At 33.9% G+C, this 13368-nt stretch overlaps 1 protein-coding gene and 1 long non-coding RNA gene across 2 annotated transcripts; one reads left to right on the top strand and one right to left on the bottom strand.

The window, feature by feature from the left end:
- Positions 1–517: 517 nt before the first annotated feature.
- LOC142614488 (uncharacterized) lies at positions 518–3062 on the top strand. The gene is made up of 2 exons (XR_012840461.1): positions 518–1407; positions 1664–3062. It is a non-coding gene; the product is annotated as an uncharacterized LOC142614488 (long non-coding RNA).
- A 1275-nt stretch (positions 3063–4337) lies between these two features.
- Positions 4338–7187, bottom strand: LOC142617873 (uncharacterized). The gene is made up of 2 exons (XM_075790858.1): positions 6807–7187; positions 4338–4982 (listed from the first exon to the last, which is right to left on the bottom strand). The coding sequence occupies exons 1-2, from the start codon at positions 7073–7075 to the stop codon at positions 4550–4552; spliced, it is 702 nt and encodes a 233-aa protein (XP_075646973.1). The 5' UTR covers positions 7076–7187; the 3' UTR covers positions 4338–4549.
- Positions 7188–13368: the final 6181 nt, after the last annotated feature.

Below are 13368 nucleotides of genomic sequence, written 5' to 3' on the forward strand. Positions count from 1 at the left end.
TTTTTGTTTGTCTAAATTATACTATAAAATATAAAATAAAAAACATTTGAGTTTTAGTTCATAATATAATGCCACATCAATTCGTAGGTCTTACAAATTTTCATATCATAATAATTTTATTTATTAATTTTCTATTCCGTATTACAACTGTGAATTTCAAAAAACACAAAAACACAAAAACCATCAAACTATAGAACCATATACCTAATTCTAAACATCATAAAACTTTTACTTATTTTTAAATTTTAATTAATTGAAAAGTGGTGTAGAATTCATATTTATTTATTTTAGAATCTAGAAAATAACAGTTAATATATATATAAATTTTTTTTGGAAAAAAAAAAATGAAAGCAGTGGAACAAGGGTTTAAAAAAAAAAACAAAAAACAAAAAACGGCATCGTTTAAGAAAAACGCGTTAGCTTAACGCAAACGCTAGCCGTAAACCGCCTTCTGCCCCTATTTAATTCACTCTTCACTCCAATGCATCAATCTTTTCTTTCTACACTCACTCGCTCACTTCCTCTACTACGCATTCTTCTGCAACCGACTCTCTCTCTCTCTCTCTCTGGGTTTGAAATTTGAATTGACATTCTTCATCCATGGCTTCTCGATTCACTGGGTCTCCTCTTTCCTTTTTCATTTACACTTCTCCTTCTCCATCTCAAGAAGAAGAAGGACAACAACAACAACAATATGGGAGTCCGACGAGCGTTCTTCCTGTTTCGTTTTTCTCACCTCGAGAACAACAACAAATTCAAATTGGGACTCCTCTTAATGCTCCTAAAATCATCAACCCCATCTCTCCAATCTTTTCTGCTGATCGGTTCCAGTTACCGGTGCCTGACACAACTGATGATGATGTAGTGCTTCAGAATCTTATCCACATCATTCGCTCTGTCATTATGAAATCAAATTCTCCATCATCCCTAACCCTAACACCTGCTCAGAGGCTCTTCAACTCACTCGATCTTGTTCAGAAAAAGATCACGCGGCAATTGGACAGAATTAAACAGACCCCCACTTTTCAGATGGGGGTCAGAGATAAGAAAATTAAAGCTTTGATGTCTATGCGCTAATTCTTAATTCTTATTACAACACACGCACACGCACACGCACACTACACTACACCAACAGTACCATAATTCACTTACCAAAATGGGATTTTTTTTTTTTTTCAAAAAAACCCATCAAATACTAACTTCAAATATGCATCACTTTATTATGAAACATAAATAACATTTTGAATAATGGGTTCTTATAAAATTTGTGAGTTTACATTCATCTCTTGAGTTATTTAGGAATCTAAAGTGAGTTTTATTATCTTGTTATTTCTGGCTCTGGATCAGGTTTCCTAACCCTTTATGGGGCAGGTTGCACTGGCCAATTTTGGACATACCAAATTCAAAGTGAGTGACCCAAACATTGGACATTGATAACTCTAGCTTGGTCTGCCCTTGGAGGCTTTGATTTCAAAATTAAAATGATCAGCAAAATTCTCTTGTTCATGGTTAACATAATCTTTAAATCAGAGAGCAGGCTTGTTTACTCCAGTTTTCTTTGTTGGTTGTATGTTTTCATTGGTTGAATAGGATAATAGTGATCTTCTACAACTAATTTGGCTCTCTTTTATCTTACATGTGAAACTTATTGAATAATTGACAGTTATGCCCTGTATAGACTGTTAATGGTATATGCAGTACCAAGGTGAGAAGCAGGCTTGGGGGAATGTTTTTCGATGATCTAACTGACTGTGATGAAGAGATGTTTCTTTCCTTACTCCTCTTCTCAGCAACAACAAATTGGGAGTCCCAAAACTCCTGTAAGTGGTGTTACTCCAGTTTCGTTTTTCTCATCTCGAGAAGAACAATTTGGGAGTCCTGTTACTCCTGTAAATGCTGCTAAAATCAGGCGTGATATGTTGATCTCTCCATCTCCAATTCCAATCTCGGCTGATCAGTTCCATTTTCTGGTGCCTTACACACAACTGATGGTGCTGTATTGCTTGAGAATCTTATCATCCCTAGCACCTGCGCAGAGACTCTTCAACTCACTTGATCTTGTTGAGAAAAAGGTCATAGAGCAATTGATGAGATGATAAGGGGAGTTGATGAGATGATCTGAACACATAGTAAAGCATGCTTATATCTGTCAGCTAGCTATGAAAGACAGATAATTGAATAGAGAAAGATTGGCTAAGTGGGGATATCAAGGAGATCAGTTATGTATTTCTGTACAGGGATAATGTCTTAAGATCACATCTATGTTGGTTTTCCTATTTCCAGAAGAATATGGCAGTTTTGAATAGATGCCTTGCAACCAGACAGGTTAGCACCTGAAAGGCAAAAATCTACAGAAAGTTATCTGCATAGGAAGCAACCCATCTTATGCTTGGAGAAGCATTCAAAAGAGCATAGAGATTATTCAGCAATGAACAAGATGGAGGGTGGGAAATGGGAAGACAATTCATATATGAGATGATAGATGGTTGCCAACGCCAATAACTTATAAAGTCATTTCCCCAAGGAAAGATTTTGGAGACTTCCCTATGGTATCAGCCTTAATTGACCAAGACACTAGAAGATGGAGAAAGGACATTCTTGACAGAATTTTTCTTGGTTTTGAAGTGAAAAATATTCTCAGCATCCCAATCCCTCACTACCCACAGGAGGACCAATTAATATGGGTGGGAAATAAAAAAGGAATCTTCACGGTGAAAAGTGCATATTTTTTGGCTAGAGAAATAGTAGAGAAGCCTGAAAGAGGTGAATCCTCAGTGGGAGACATATGTGCTCCCCTTTGGAAAAAGATGTGGCACCTAAACATCCTGGCCAAAGTGAGAATTTTTGCCTGGAGACTATGCATGATGCTGAATATTTGCAATAGGGGAATCCAAGTGGATCCTACTTGCCCTATCTGTATTGGGGAACCTGAGTCAACTGAGCATGCAATCATCTACTGTGAAGCTGCTAAAAGAGTTTGGAGCAAATGGAATGAATGCCCAATCTGTTTGAATGAAAGCAACAGGGAGATAATGGATTTGGCCTTATATTTGTTAGAAAAAGGAACTCAGAGGGACATGGAGATCTTCTTTGGTGTAGCCTGGATGATATGGTACAATAGAAATCAAATTGTTCATGAGGGAAATGGTGTTTCTGAGGATCACATTTGGGAGACAGCAGTCTAAATGATAAAGGGTTTCAAGGGGACCAGGAACTGGGATATAAACAATCCTCAGAGAAATGAGAAAGCATGGACACCCCAGCCCCCCACCAGTGGGTTTCTTCAAAATAAACGTGGATGGGGCTGTTCCCTCTGTTGAGGGCCATTCCAGTGTGGGAGTTATAATCAGAGATTGGGAAAGGAAGGTGGTGGCAGCAAAATGCATTCCTCTATCGGGTCGAATGGCTGTGGAGGAAACAGAAGCCATAGCTATGGAATAGGGAATCATCCTAGCAAAAAATCTGGGCTTGGAAAAGACCATTTTCGAAGGGGACTCGATGCAGACAATTCAAGCTATTGAGACTAAGGAAGTGAGAAGTATGGTTGGCCATATTGTGAGAGGTATTTTGCAAAATCTTTCCAGCTTCCAGGAGGCAAAAGTCAGACATATTGGTAGGGATGGCAACAAAATAGCCCACGAACTTGCACAACTTGCAAAACAATCTGCTGAGGAACATGTATGGACTTCAATTATTCCTGATTGGATTGAAGACATGGCTAGAGCTGAAGGAACAGGTTAAAAGTTTGTCTAAGTTGTGGTCTAGGTTGTTGCTGTGTTCCTCCTTTTGCTATGCTCTGTTCTGTAGTTTATGCTCTGTTTTTGCAGTGTATTTTCTCTTGACTGTTATGAATGAAAGTTTCAGTTTGGTTTCAAAAAAAAAGTAAGATGGGAAGCAGTTTACCATGTGGGGATCAAAATAAACTCAAGAATTTATTGTGTGAATTGCAAAACTGACTCGAGGGTAGTAGTTCAAGATGTGAACTTGAATGTATAGAAGTTCCTTGTGGAGAATTCTCTTCTCTGTGTTTGAATCTTGAATGTATAGAAGCAGTTTGTTGCCTGATAAGGCAGGTCTGCAGCTAGTGCTGCTTGTATTTGAATATTTGTTGCTTCATTGTGTTGTATGAATAAAATTTTTTAATATAAAAAAAAATGTCTGCATTGTTTTGCTTAAAATGCCTTTATGGTCCAAGATATGGTAAACTTTACCATGAATTTCATGAGTTACAATTACCCAACTGCCGTGCAGAATAAATTAGATGCTTGCAACTCGAATCTTATTGTTTTGTATAGAAGAATCCGGGTAACTTGATTAAAAATAGAAATCAGAACAACTATCATAAAAAGTAAGTCATACTTTATTCAATATGTCAGACACAACTCGAGTAACTTGTAATCAAGGCATACAAGATTTCTCCTTACTGAAAAGTTTAGTATTTAGCATATTGAGTTCCCACATTAAGCTTAACCATTTTTCCTCTACATAAGAGTACATCTCTTCAAATTGATGTAATTAGCAGAGTGTTTCATCTTTTCAGACATTCTCCTTACTCTGTAAAATCACCTTCCATATCAAACAACATCCATATCTCATTCACCCTATCATCAAATTCAAATGGGGAATTGTACTGTGCAACGGTGTAGACTGATGTGTGATCAGCTCCATGGCTTTTCTCAATGGCAGCAGACCAAACCGTGTCAACAAGGCTGGCTTGCAAGGCAGCAGCTTCCACTCCAACATCTGAGTCAGCCACAAATCCACTGAATTGTCTCACTGCTGCATACACAGGATTCCACCTTTGGACTTGAAGGCCTTTGGCTGGAGGTGGGTTTGCTTGGTTAACTTTTGGTACATAAAAGCTAACAATAAATGAGGACTCACATAAAGGTCCATCACTAGGCGAGACTTCAGAGAGCACTGGGGCTGTCATCTCTATCTTCTCTTCATAATTGTTCTTTCCTTGAATATAGTCAAATAGCCTGCCAGAAGACAGAAACAAGACTTCAATTTCCTAATCTGGTTTAACAATATGGTGACAATTGAATACAATTAGAGCAATTTAAGGAACAATGGTCCATGGTAAAAGCCTAAACAAATCTATTCTCTCTAGGGCGAGGTTAATGGAAGCCGATCATGTAAATGTTGATTACCTAAATTTTAAGCTTAAGCTTCTATTCACACTTTTGGAAAGGTCAAAGTAATGCAAATTAGATGAGGACAGGTTGAACTAGTGGTGAATCTTTGTAAGAACATGTTAAACGGAAACAAAAAAATGCCAGGACCAGGAACATGTTTCAATACAGTATACTTGTCATTAGTCCTTATTAGTAGTTAGAGCCATAACTTCTCAAATGACAGAACAGCTCCTGTGCTGTTTCTAAATTCATTATTCATATCCTAAACCAAATTAATTGATCACACTTTTATAACAACTTTGTTAGGCGAACAAGTCTGCAAATACTTTGGTTTTGTTACGAGGCTATTAAATGAGGGCCAAAAGACACTATTGGTCTTTAAACTTTAACCATGAATGGGATTTAGATCCTCTAGAGTTCCTAGGGTACTCTACCAAGTAGAGTTCATTAAATCCTAACCACTCTTTAATGATTTAATGATCTAAATTTTGCCATGTCAGCATTTCATTAACAATCATCTTAATTGTTTTGTTTACAACATTATTTTATTATTTCAAGAATATTATTAATGAAATGCTGACATGGCAGAATCTAAACCATTAAATCATTAAAGAGTGGTTAGGATTTAATGAACTCTACTGGTAGAGTACCCTAAGAACTCTAGAGGATCTGAATCCGAATGGGATTTAGTCCTCTAATACGAAAAGCTATCGTCTTTTATATATATTAAAAAAAAAAAAAAAACTCGATTTTTTGTTTGTACTTTAATTTAAAGGTGAATTTGTAATTCGGAATAAAAAAATTAAAAGCTAAAATAATTATAAGGTGGAAATTTGTAAGGCCTTCAAATTGATGCGCATGTTTTATTTATTTATTTATTTTGATGCGCATGTTTTAGGATTAAGGGTTTTTGTGTTTTTATCAGATTGAAATTTGCAGTTGTAATTTGGAATAGAAAATTAATAAATAAAATGGTTATGACGTGAAAATTTGTGAGGCCTCTAAATTGATGCGTATGTTATAGGGTTTAAAGATTTTTGTGTTTTTTATCAACTGAAATTCATAGTTGTAATTTAGAATTAAAAAAATCAATAAATAAAATATTTTCCTTTGTTGTGAACTCAAATGGCAGTTCCTCCCCGTTCAAAAAAAGTGGAGAATAAGGTTGTGAGTTCAAAACTCATTGCAACATGTGTTATATATACAAAGATGTTAAAAATCACTAGTTTTGAAATTACTTAATGGAAATTGAAATCTCAACTGTTATTAATGCGACCCCTTTTAAACCAGAAAATGATTAAAATATAATTCTGGTTATGATTACATCAAAAGACATGCCATTCAAGAATCGGTTGTGACTGACTACCGCGCACCTTTGGTGCGGTGGTCACTCCACAAGAATAAATATTTGTGAGGTGTAGAGTAAGGGCCAGAGTTCAATGCTCTAAGAAGAAAATTTACACATGTATACATTTAAATTATGCTAGAGTAAAAATTCTATCTCTTATTAAAAAAAAAAAAAAAGCTGTGACTAGTGAATATAATCATATATTAATTTACCATGTATGATGCAATTCAATAGAGTCACCTAATGAATAAAGTTATATAAGAAAATGATTCTAATGCAAGAAGCAAAAACATACAAGGTGGAATATAATCCAAACTTACTGTAAGAAGCCAGTTCTGGTAGCTTCAACCAGAGAAATGTCTTGAATGGGAGAGGTTGACGCCCACACCGTGGAGTTATAGCGACGAATTTCATAGCCATTGCCAACATGAATCACATCATAGCTGGGGCACTCTATGCGGCTACATGTCGGTGGTGATGATACCCCTTTGCTTATTTGCTTATTATTAGTCTCTGAACAAAGACCAAAGTGTGAATTTAAGAGGATGCTCAAGAGGATTGAAAGCTTGAACAAGTTGAAAGCAGCCATGGAATTGGAGTTCTTAATTGTGGCCTACAAAAATAAATGCAGATGAAACGAATGGTTGCTTTTAAAGAGAATATGAATGTTTTATAGCCACTTATTTTATACATGTGGACTTATTAAGATAACATGTAGAAATACAGCATGGTATATGCTATATATCCCAACTCATATCCATTGCATACCACCTTCTAGGAGATTGCAATTGAAAATTTGAAACTACAAACTCTATGTTTATTTTTACATTAACATTTTCTAAAAAATAGTCATTTTTTAGAAAAATATCTTATTTTCTGGTATTTAATAACAACAGGATAAATAGGCTTTAAAATGTGAATTTTCATTTCATTCTTTTACGTCGGGTGAGATAGAGTTACTTTTCAAAAAAAATTAAGGAAAAATGAGTAATATTTTATAAAACATTATCTAAAAAAAATATTTAATTTTTCTATGTTTAATAATAACATTAAAAATAAGTTTGAAAACGTAAATCTTTGCTCTCTTGTTTTATGTAATGTGAGATAGAATTTTTTTTTGAGAAAATTTAAGAAAAAATAACTTCAAAAATGCAATTATAAGTTTTTCATTTATCAAAAGTAATTTTCCTTGGACCCATTTTATTTACTGCTATTAAACACAAGAAAATTTGAAGATTTTATTTATAGAATTTTAATACTAAACTATATACTAGTATCTTCCCTTTTAAGAAAACATGTCTAAAGTCGCAGTTTGAATTTGGTGAGAAAAGAAAATGGCACTTTTATGTTATGTGGCTATAGGAAGTTGTAGTGGCATTTATATGCGAAAGGCTCACCTGAGTGCACGTGGTCGAAAGGTTATCTCAATTTCGGCATCCAATCCATAAGACCTCGCAACTGTTCCAAATTACGTATAAGTCTCGTTTAACTTTTTCTTTTTGTACTTTTGTGCAATAATGAATAATGGTTGCTGGGCATTACGAAGTTGACGACATAAACGGGGGCCCTTTATACTTTGTACTTCCATTGGGTCGGGTCGGGTTCTATTTTACCATGACTCATGGAGCAATTGCAAAAATAATATTTTTATATTAATTTTTATTACATATATTTATATTAATTAAACTTATACATTTTCCAGCACCATCAGAAAAAATTATCATTCTATTTTTTTTTTTATAAATTTAATCCCATCAACTATTACTTACGAAAATATTCTTTTATATTAATTTTATGTTTGTCTAGATATCATAGAATTTGTAATTTTCTTTTATGTTGTGCTGTTGCAAAATTCTTACCATATATACCTAAAATATATTCTTTCAAGTACTTAAAGGTTTAAGCATATACTGTGTTTTCAAGGGTTTTGTAGTTTAATTAGTATTTTTAAGTGTTTCTCACAAAGACATCAAGAGTTTAAATTCAGCCTCACCCATTTGTATTGTTATAACTATCAAATAAATAAATATATAGTGTTCATTTTAGAATAGCATATCTAGTTTTTTGTTAGAAGTAGTGCATATAAAAGCTAAATAAAATGACACTTCACCTCAAACTTGAAGAGAGGAAAAAAAAAACTTTCCCTCTTGACATTCGATTGAGAATTTGTTAAATTAATTGTATGGATAAAGGCCTAGGGGAGTATGTTGGGCTATGGGCCTTGTCCGAGAACAGGTAGACAAAAGCGAAGACGTAAGAGATAGGGCACCACGAACAATTTGTAATTACAAGAGTTATGGGAGACAGAATGAGGAGCAATGCCTCCTCGTCTAATCAAAGCAGAGGTGAGGAAGATTGGTCTGCCCTTGAGGGCAACATTCCAAAAGGTTCTTCTAATAAGGATAATTGTCATGAAAGCATAAAATAAAGGGAAGCTGTGAAATATCTAAGAGAAAGCTATTACCACCGTATTGAATGATCTGCAGCTAACTCTCTAGCCACATTAATATGGAGGTGATACCTGAATTGTGGTAAGCAGCTTTACAGCTACTTCCAAAAACTTCAGGAAGATGTTGATGGGACAGGGATCAAGCCCAACAACTTGATCTACACATAGATGATAGAGATGAAAAGGAGGGGGATATATAACGAAGAAAGAAGCCCCTTACAAAGGGGTCGAAGATCGGGAAAAAGAAAGAGGAAAACACTGTAGAGTGAAAAACAATACTTGTAATCAGTCTAAAAAGAATAAAATATAAGAAGGAACTACCTCGAATCGTGTCCAAGGACGATTTTCTTTAGATAACATCAGTTAATTTTTATTCTATTGTCATTATTTACTCACTATGATCACTGTCTAAGCTTACTAGAACTTAGTTTTCTAATTCATTCTCTACAAATTTATTGTATTGGGCTCTTTGGGCTTACTCCCTTTTTTACTTTGGGCTTGGGTACTAAAATCGTGTCCTTACATTAATATTAAACATATTGTGTACTAAAAATGCCCTTTGCTTAAGAGCAGATTTACAAAATTATCATCTATTTCAAAATTAAAATTCATTTTTTTAAATTTTTAATTAAATTATATTTTAAAATATTAGTATAAATTTTACTTTTTTTTTAAAGTAGGTTATGGAGAGATTTACCAATGCAAGTGTTATGGTGCTTGGTAAAATTTGCATTTTTATTCTAAATTTATAAGTTATTTTTTATTAATCATGGTTAAACTTTTGTAAAAATATTTATATAAAAATTTAGAATATTATATTACTTATATAAACAGTATGGAGCAGAGTGTTAATTTCTTCAAATTTTTAAAAAGGGGAGTGTTTTCTCTTATCAGGTTTGAGGTAAAATGTTATTTCTCCAAATCTTAAGGTAGGAGAATGTAATTACCCCAATAAAATAAGATGATTGATATTTTTGCTTAAAGTACTGCAAAAAGAAAAAAGAATAAAAATAAGAAGAAGAAGAAGAAGAAGAATAGAACCCTTTAAATATCATTTTCGAAATAGGTTTTCATTATTTATTTTATTTTTATAGGTTTTACTTGCTCCATTGGATTGAGCTGACGATTCCTCTCAAGGCTTACACTCTTTTTATCCTTCGTCTTGAATCTTGATCACCTGTCCCTATTATTTGGTACTGGGCTTTCACAACCTTCTCTGCTTTGAAATTTTGGATTAAATGGTTCAATTATCACTCATTTATTTTTGCCGATCGTTAAGAGGCTTTTACTTTTGACAACAGACTAGTAAGCCTAAGGCCCAAAAATGCAATCCAAGGCCTACTTCTACAGCACTATTTATAAAGTTGAGCACCTAAAATAACGGTTAAGCTCGGCCTACAAAATTAACCTCCAGGGCCCACTGAATTTACTAATAGAAAAAGTTCCAAAATTTAGCCCAAGAACTCATCAATGGGACAAAGCCCATTAATATAGCCCCTGAAGGCAAAATTTGCCAAACAGTAACATTTTAGAAAATTTTTAGGAGGGTGGCATGCATTCAAAGTTATTTAGTTAGTTGAACTCTTTTTGGAAGTTGATTTTACTAAACTCGACTTCCTATTGAAAAATTGTTCTGACGTGGATTAAAAAAGAGAGGAAAAAGCCACGTAGAACTGCAAAAACTTGAGTATGGTATACTTGACTTCCATTAAAAGTCGAGTATACTATACTCGACTTCTATTATGATTAAAAAAAAAATTCATGGGGTAAAAACAGCAATCTGAGTATTCTATAATCGATTTTGAGGGAGCCTCCAGTCTTCTTTCTCTCTGGTGTCTCTCTCTTCCTATGCCGTCTCCATCCATCATCAACCAACCGGTTCGTTCTCTCTCTCTCTCTCTCTCTCTCTCTCTCTATCTCTAATGCGATTTCTTTCTCTTTATTATTGGCTGAAATGGGTTTTGATTTGCTTTTTAGGTTCATTGTTTTGAAATGGGTTTATGATGATAACTTGATGATAGGATTAATTCTTTTTTAATTTCAATGTATTAATTATTTTTTGTTTGAATACAATTTTTTATTGCCTACCAAAAAGTTACAGCAATTTCCAGTAATAGTAGGAAAAAGGAGCTAATAAATTACATTTTCTATTCCATGTTCTATAAAAGTTTCATAGTTTAGACTGCTGAGATATAAGTGCTAGAAAAACAGGTTCGGGAAACAGGTGGTAAGGATAGACAATGCTTTCTTACTTTTACTACAAAGGAGGAAAAAACAAATCTTAGCATTCTATTAGAATTAAGAAAATTTGATGATAAACTCCAGTGCTATTAAAATCTCAATATGTGTTCTTACTTGATGAGAAAAATGATCAAACTGCCTGGTAATTACTATTTGTAAATAAACAATGTCAAGAAGAACAACATAACTAAAGCAAAAACTATTACTAGAAGAAGAAAAAAAAATGTATAAAATACTAAATAATCTTTCAATACTAGAAAAGAAATGAGAAAAAATTATCCAAATCTATATGCATATATTCAGTGGGGTGGATTGTAAAGCCAAAGGAAAAAGGCCTGGCTAAAACAGAACAAGTTACTACTAAAAGTTGAGAACGGCATGTGTTTAGTTTGCCATGCTTTTCACTAAGATAGATGTCAAGTCCCAAACCTTTGATCAAAGCCTCCTGCTCTTGAGTAAGGCAAGACATTTTATAAAAACCAGCTGTCCTTTACACAATGTTAGAAGTAGCTTTTAAATATACCCAAATAGATCTGAATTAGCTTTCAATATCAGCAGCCTGTGAATATGTTTACATTACGAACCTTGACAGAGTTTCTCCATTTACCAGACATAAGTGAATATCATTAAGGTAATGCAATTGATAAATTAATCTATCATGCTACCTCAAGCTTCTCTCATCTACTTTGTGAGCCAGTTCAGATAGCTTTGAGAAATCAACATTAGGACAATCACTGCAGATATAAAAACATGAATGAGAAATAACCAAAAGTAGATATAGAACTAGCATCTGTATTATCAGGTTTTAGTATCCCAAACCTCAACTAGAATAAACATCCAAGAATTCAGAAGAATTCAATTATATTATGATCAAGCCATTACAAGTGAAAGAATATCAATTGGTGTTAATCCACTTGAAGCCCCTAAAATCATTTCAACATACAAAAATCCTACATAACTGCAAACAAAGTAGAGCAAAAGGACTGTTGACAAAGAAGATAAAGTAGTTTCCTATGCTCTGTATTTTGGGAATTTGATTTGTACTGCTATGCTCTCCTAGTTTCCTATGTTTGGTCTTTATTTTTGGGTGATGGAGTAGTTGAATTTTCTGTTATTATTATTACTAATTTTTGTGCTTGGAGATAGTATTATATCTTGTTCTTGTGGAAAAGAGAGAAATGAATGTGGTTTTTTGAAAATTTGCTAATACCAGCAGGGTGGGTAGGGCAGGCCACAGCAGGGTGGGATGGGTTTTTGCTAATCCCACAACATGATTCACATCTATATAGATATTAAATGAAAATTTCAAGATTGATAATCTCAAATCTGCAACAACAAAAGTGAGTTAGATTATATGCGTCTTCTAGTTTAAATTTTTTGAAAATTTGCATGAATTACTGTTCTTAAGCATCAACCCATTTGATTTGAGTCTAATTGGTGCAGTTTTTTTTTTCAGTGGTTCTTTAGTGGATTACTATGTCAACAAACTTACTTGTACCATGTGCTAATTCTTTTGTTGGGGATATTATAGGCACATATGCACAGTAGAGAGTGAAGGGGAGCAAAATCATCATCTCCTAACCACACCAAATGGCGATGTGGCTTTTCTTAAGGAAAAACTAGTGAGGCTAGCAAGGGAGCTCATGTGATTCTTTCCTCCAATTCCAGTTCCAATTCTTTTGTCTTTTGGGTCTGTTTGTTGGTTGTTCTAGTAATGTATGAGCTCAGGTGTATCAATGAACATGTCTCAAGTAAATTTTTCTAAAATTTTAATATATGTTTCCAAGTACAATATTGATGCCAAAAAGTTGTATATGGCCAGTATTGTTTTTTAATGTATGATTATGCTTCATATATTCCAATAACTACATTAGACGTTTGCTTATTAGCATGTTAGTAATTCTTAAATGTAAGGGCTCTTGTATTTGCTATTAAACTCGAAATAAATAATGTAGACAACGATCTATGTGGAGCAATTAAAGGATCATTCTGTTTATATGGAATCCCTAAAGAAGCACAAAGAAACACATACACACACACACACACACACACACACATATAGTATTGAATCAAGATTATCATGCTACTTATTAAAAAAAAAAAATCTACACAATCATGTTATTTTACTTGATCAGCCCCACTAATTTTTCACTGTCACAAAAGCATACCAAAATCCACAGGTATATTAAATT

This window comes from Castanea sativa, chromosome 11, assembly GCF_040712315.1.
Source record: "Castanea sativa cultivar Marrone di Chiusa Pesio chromosome 11, ASM4071231v1".
NCBI classification, from domain to species: domain Eukaryota; kingdom Viridiplantae; phylum Streptophyta; class Magnoliopsida; order Fagales; family Fagaceae; genus Castanea; species Castanea sativa.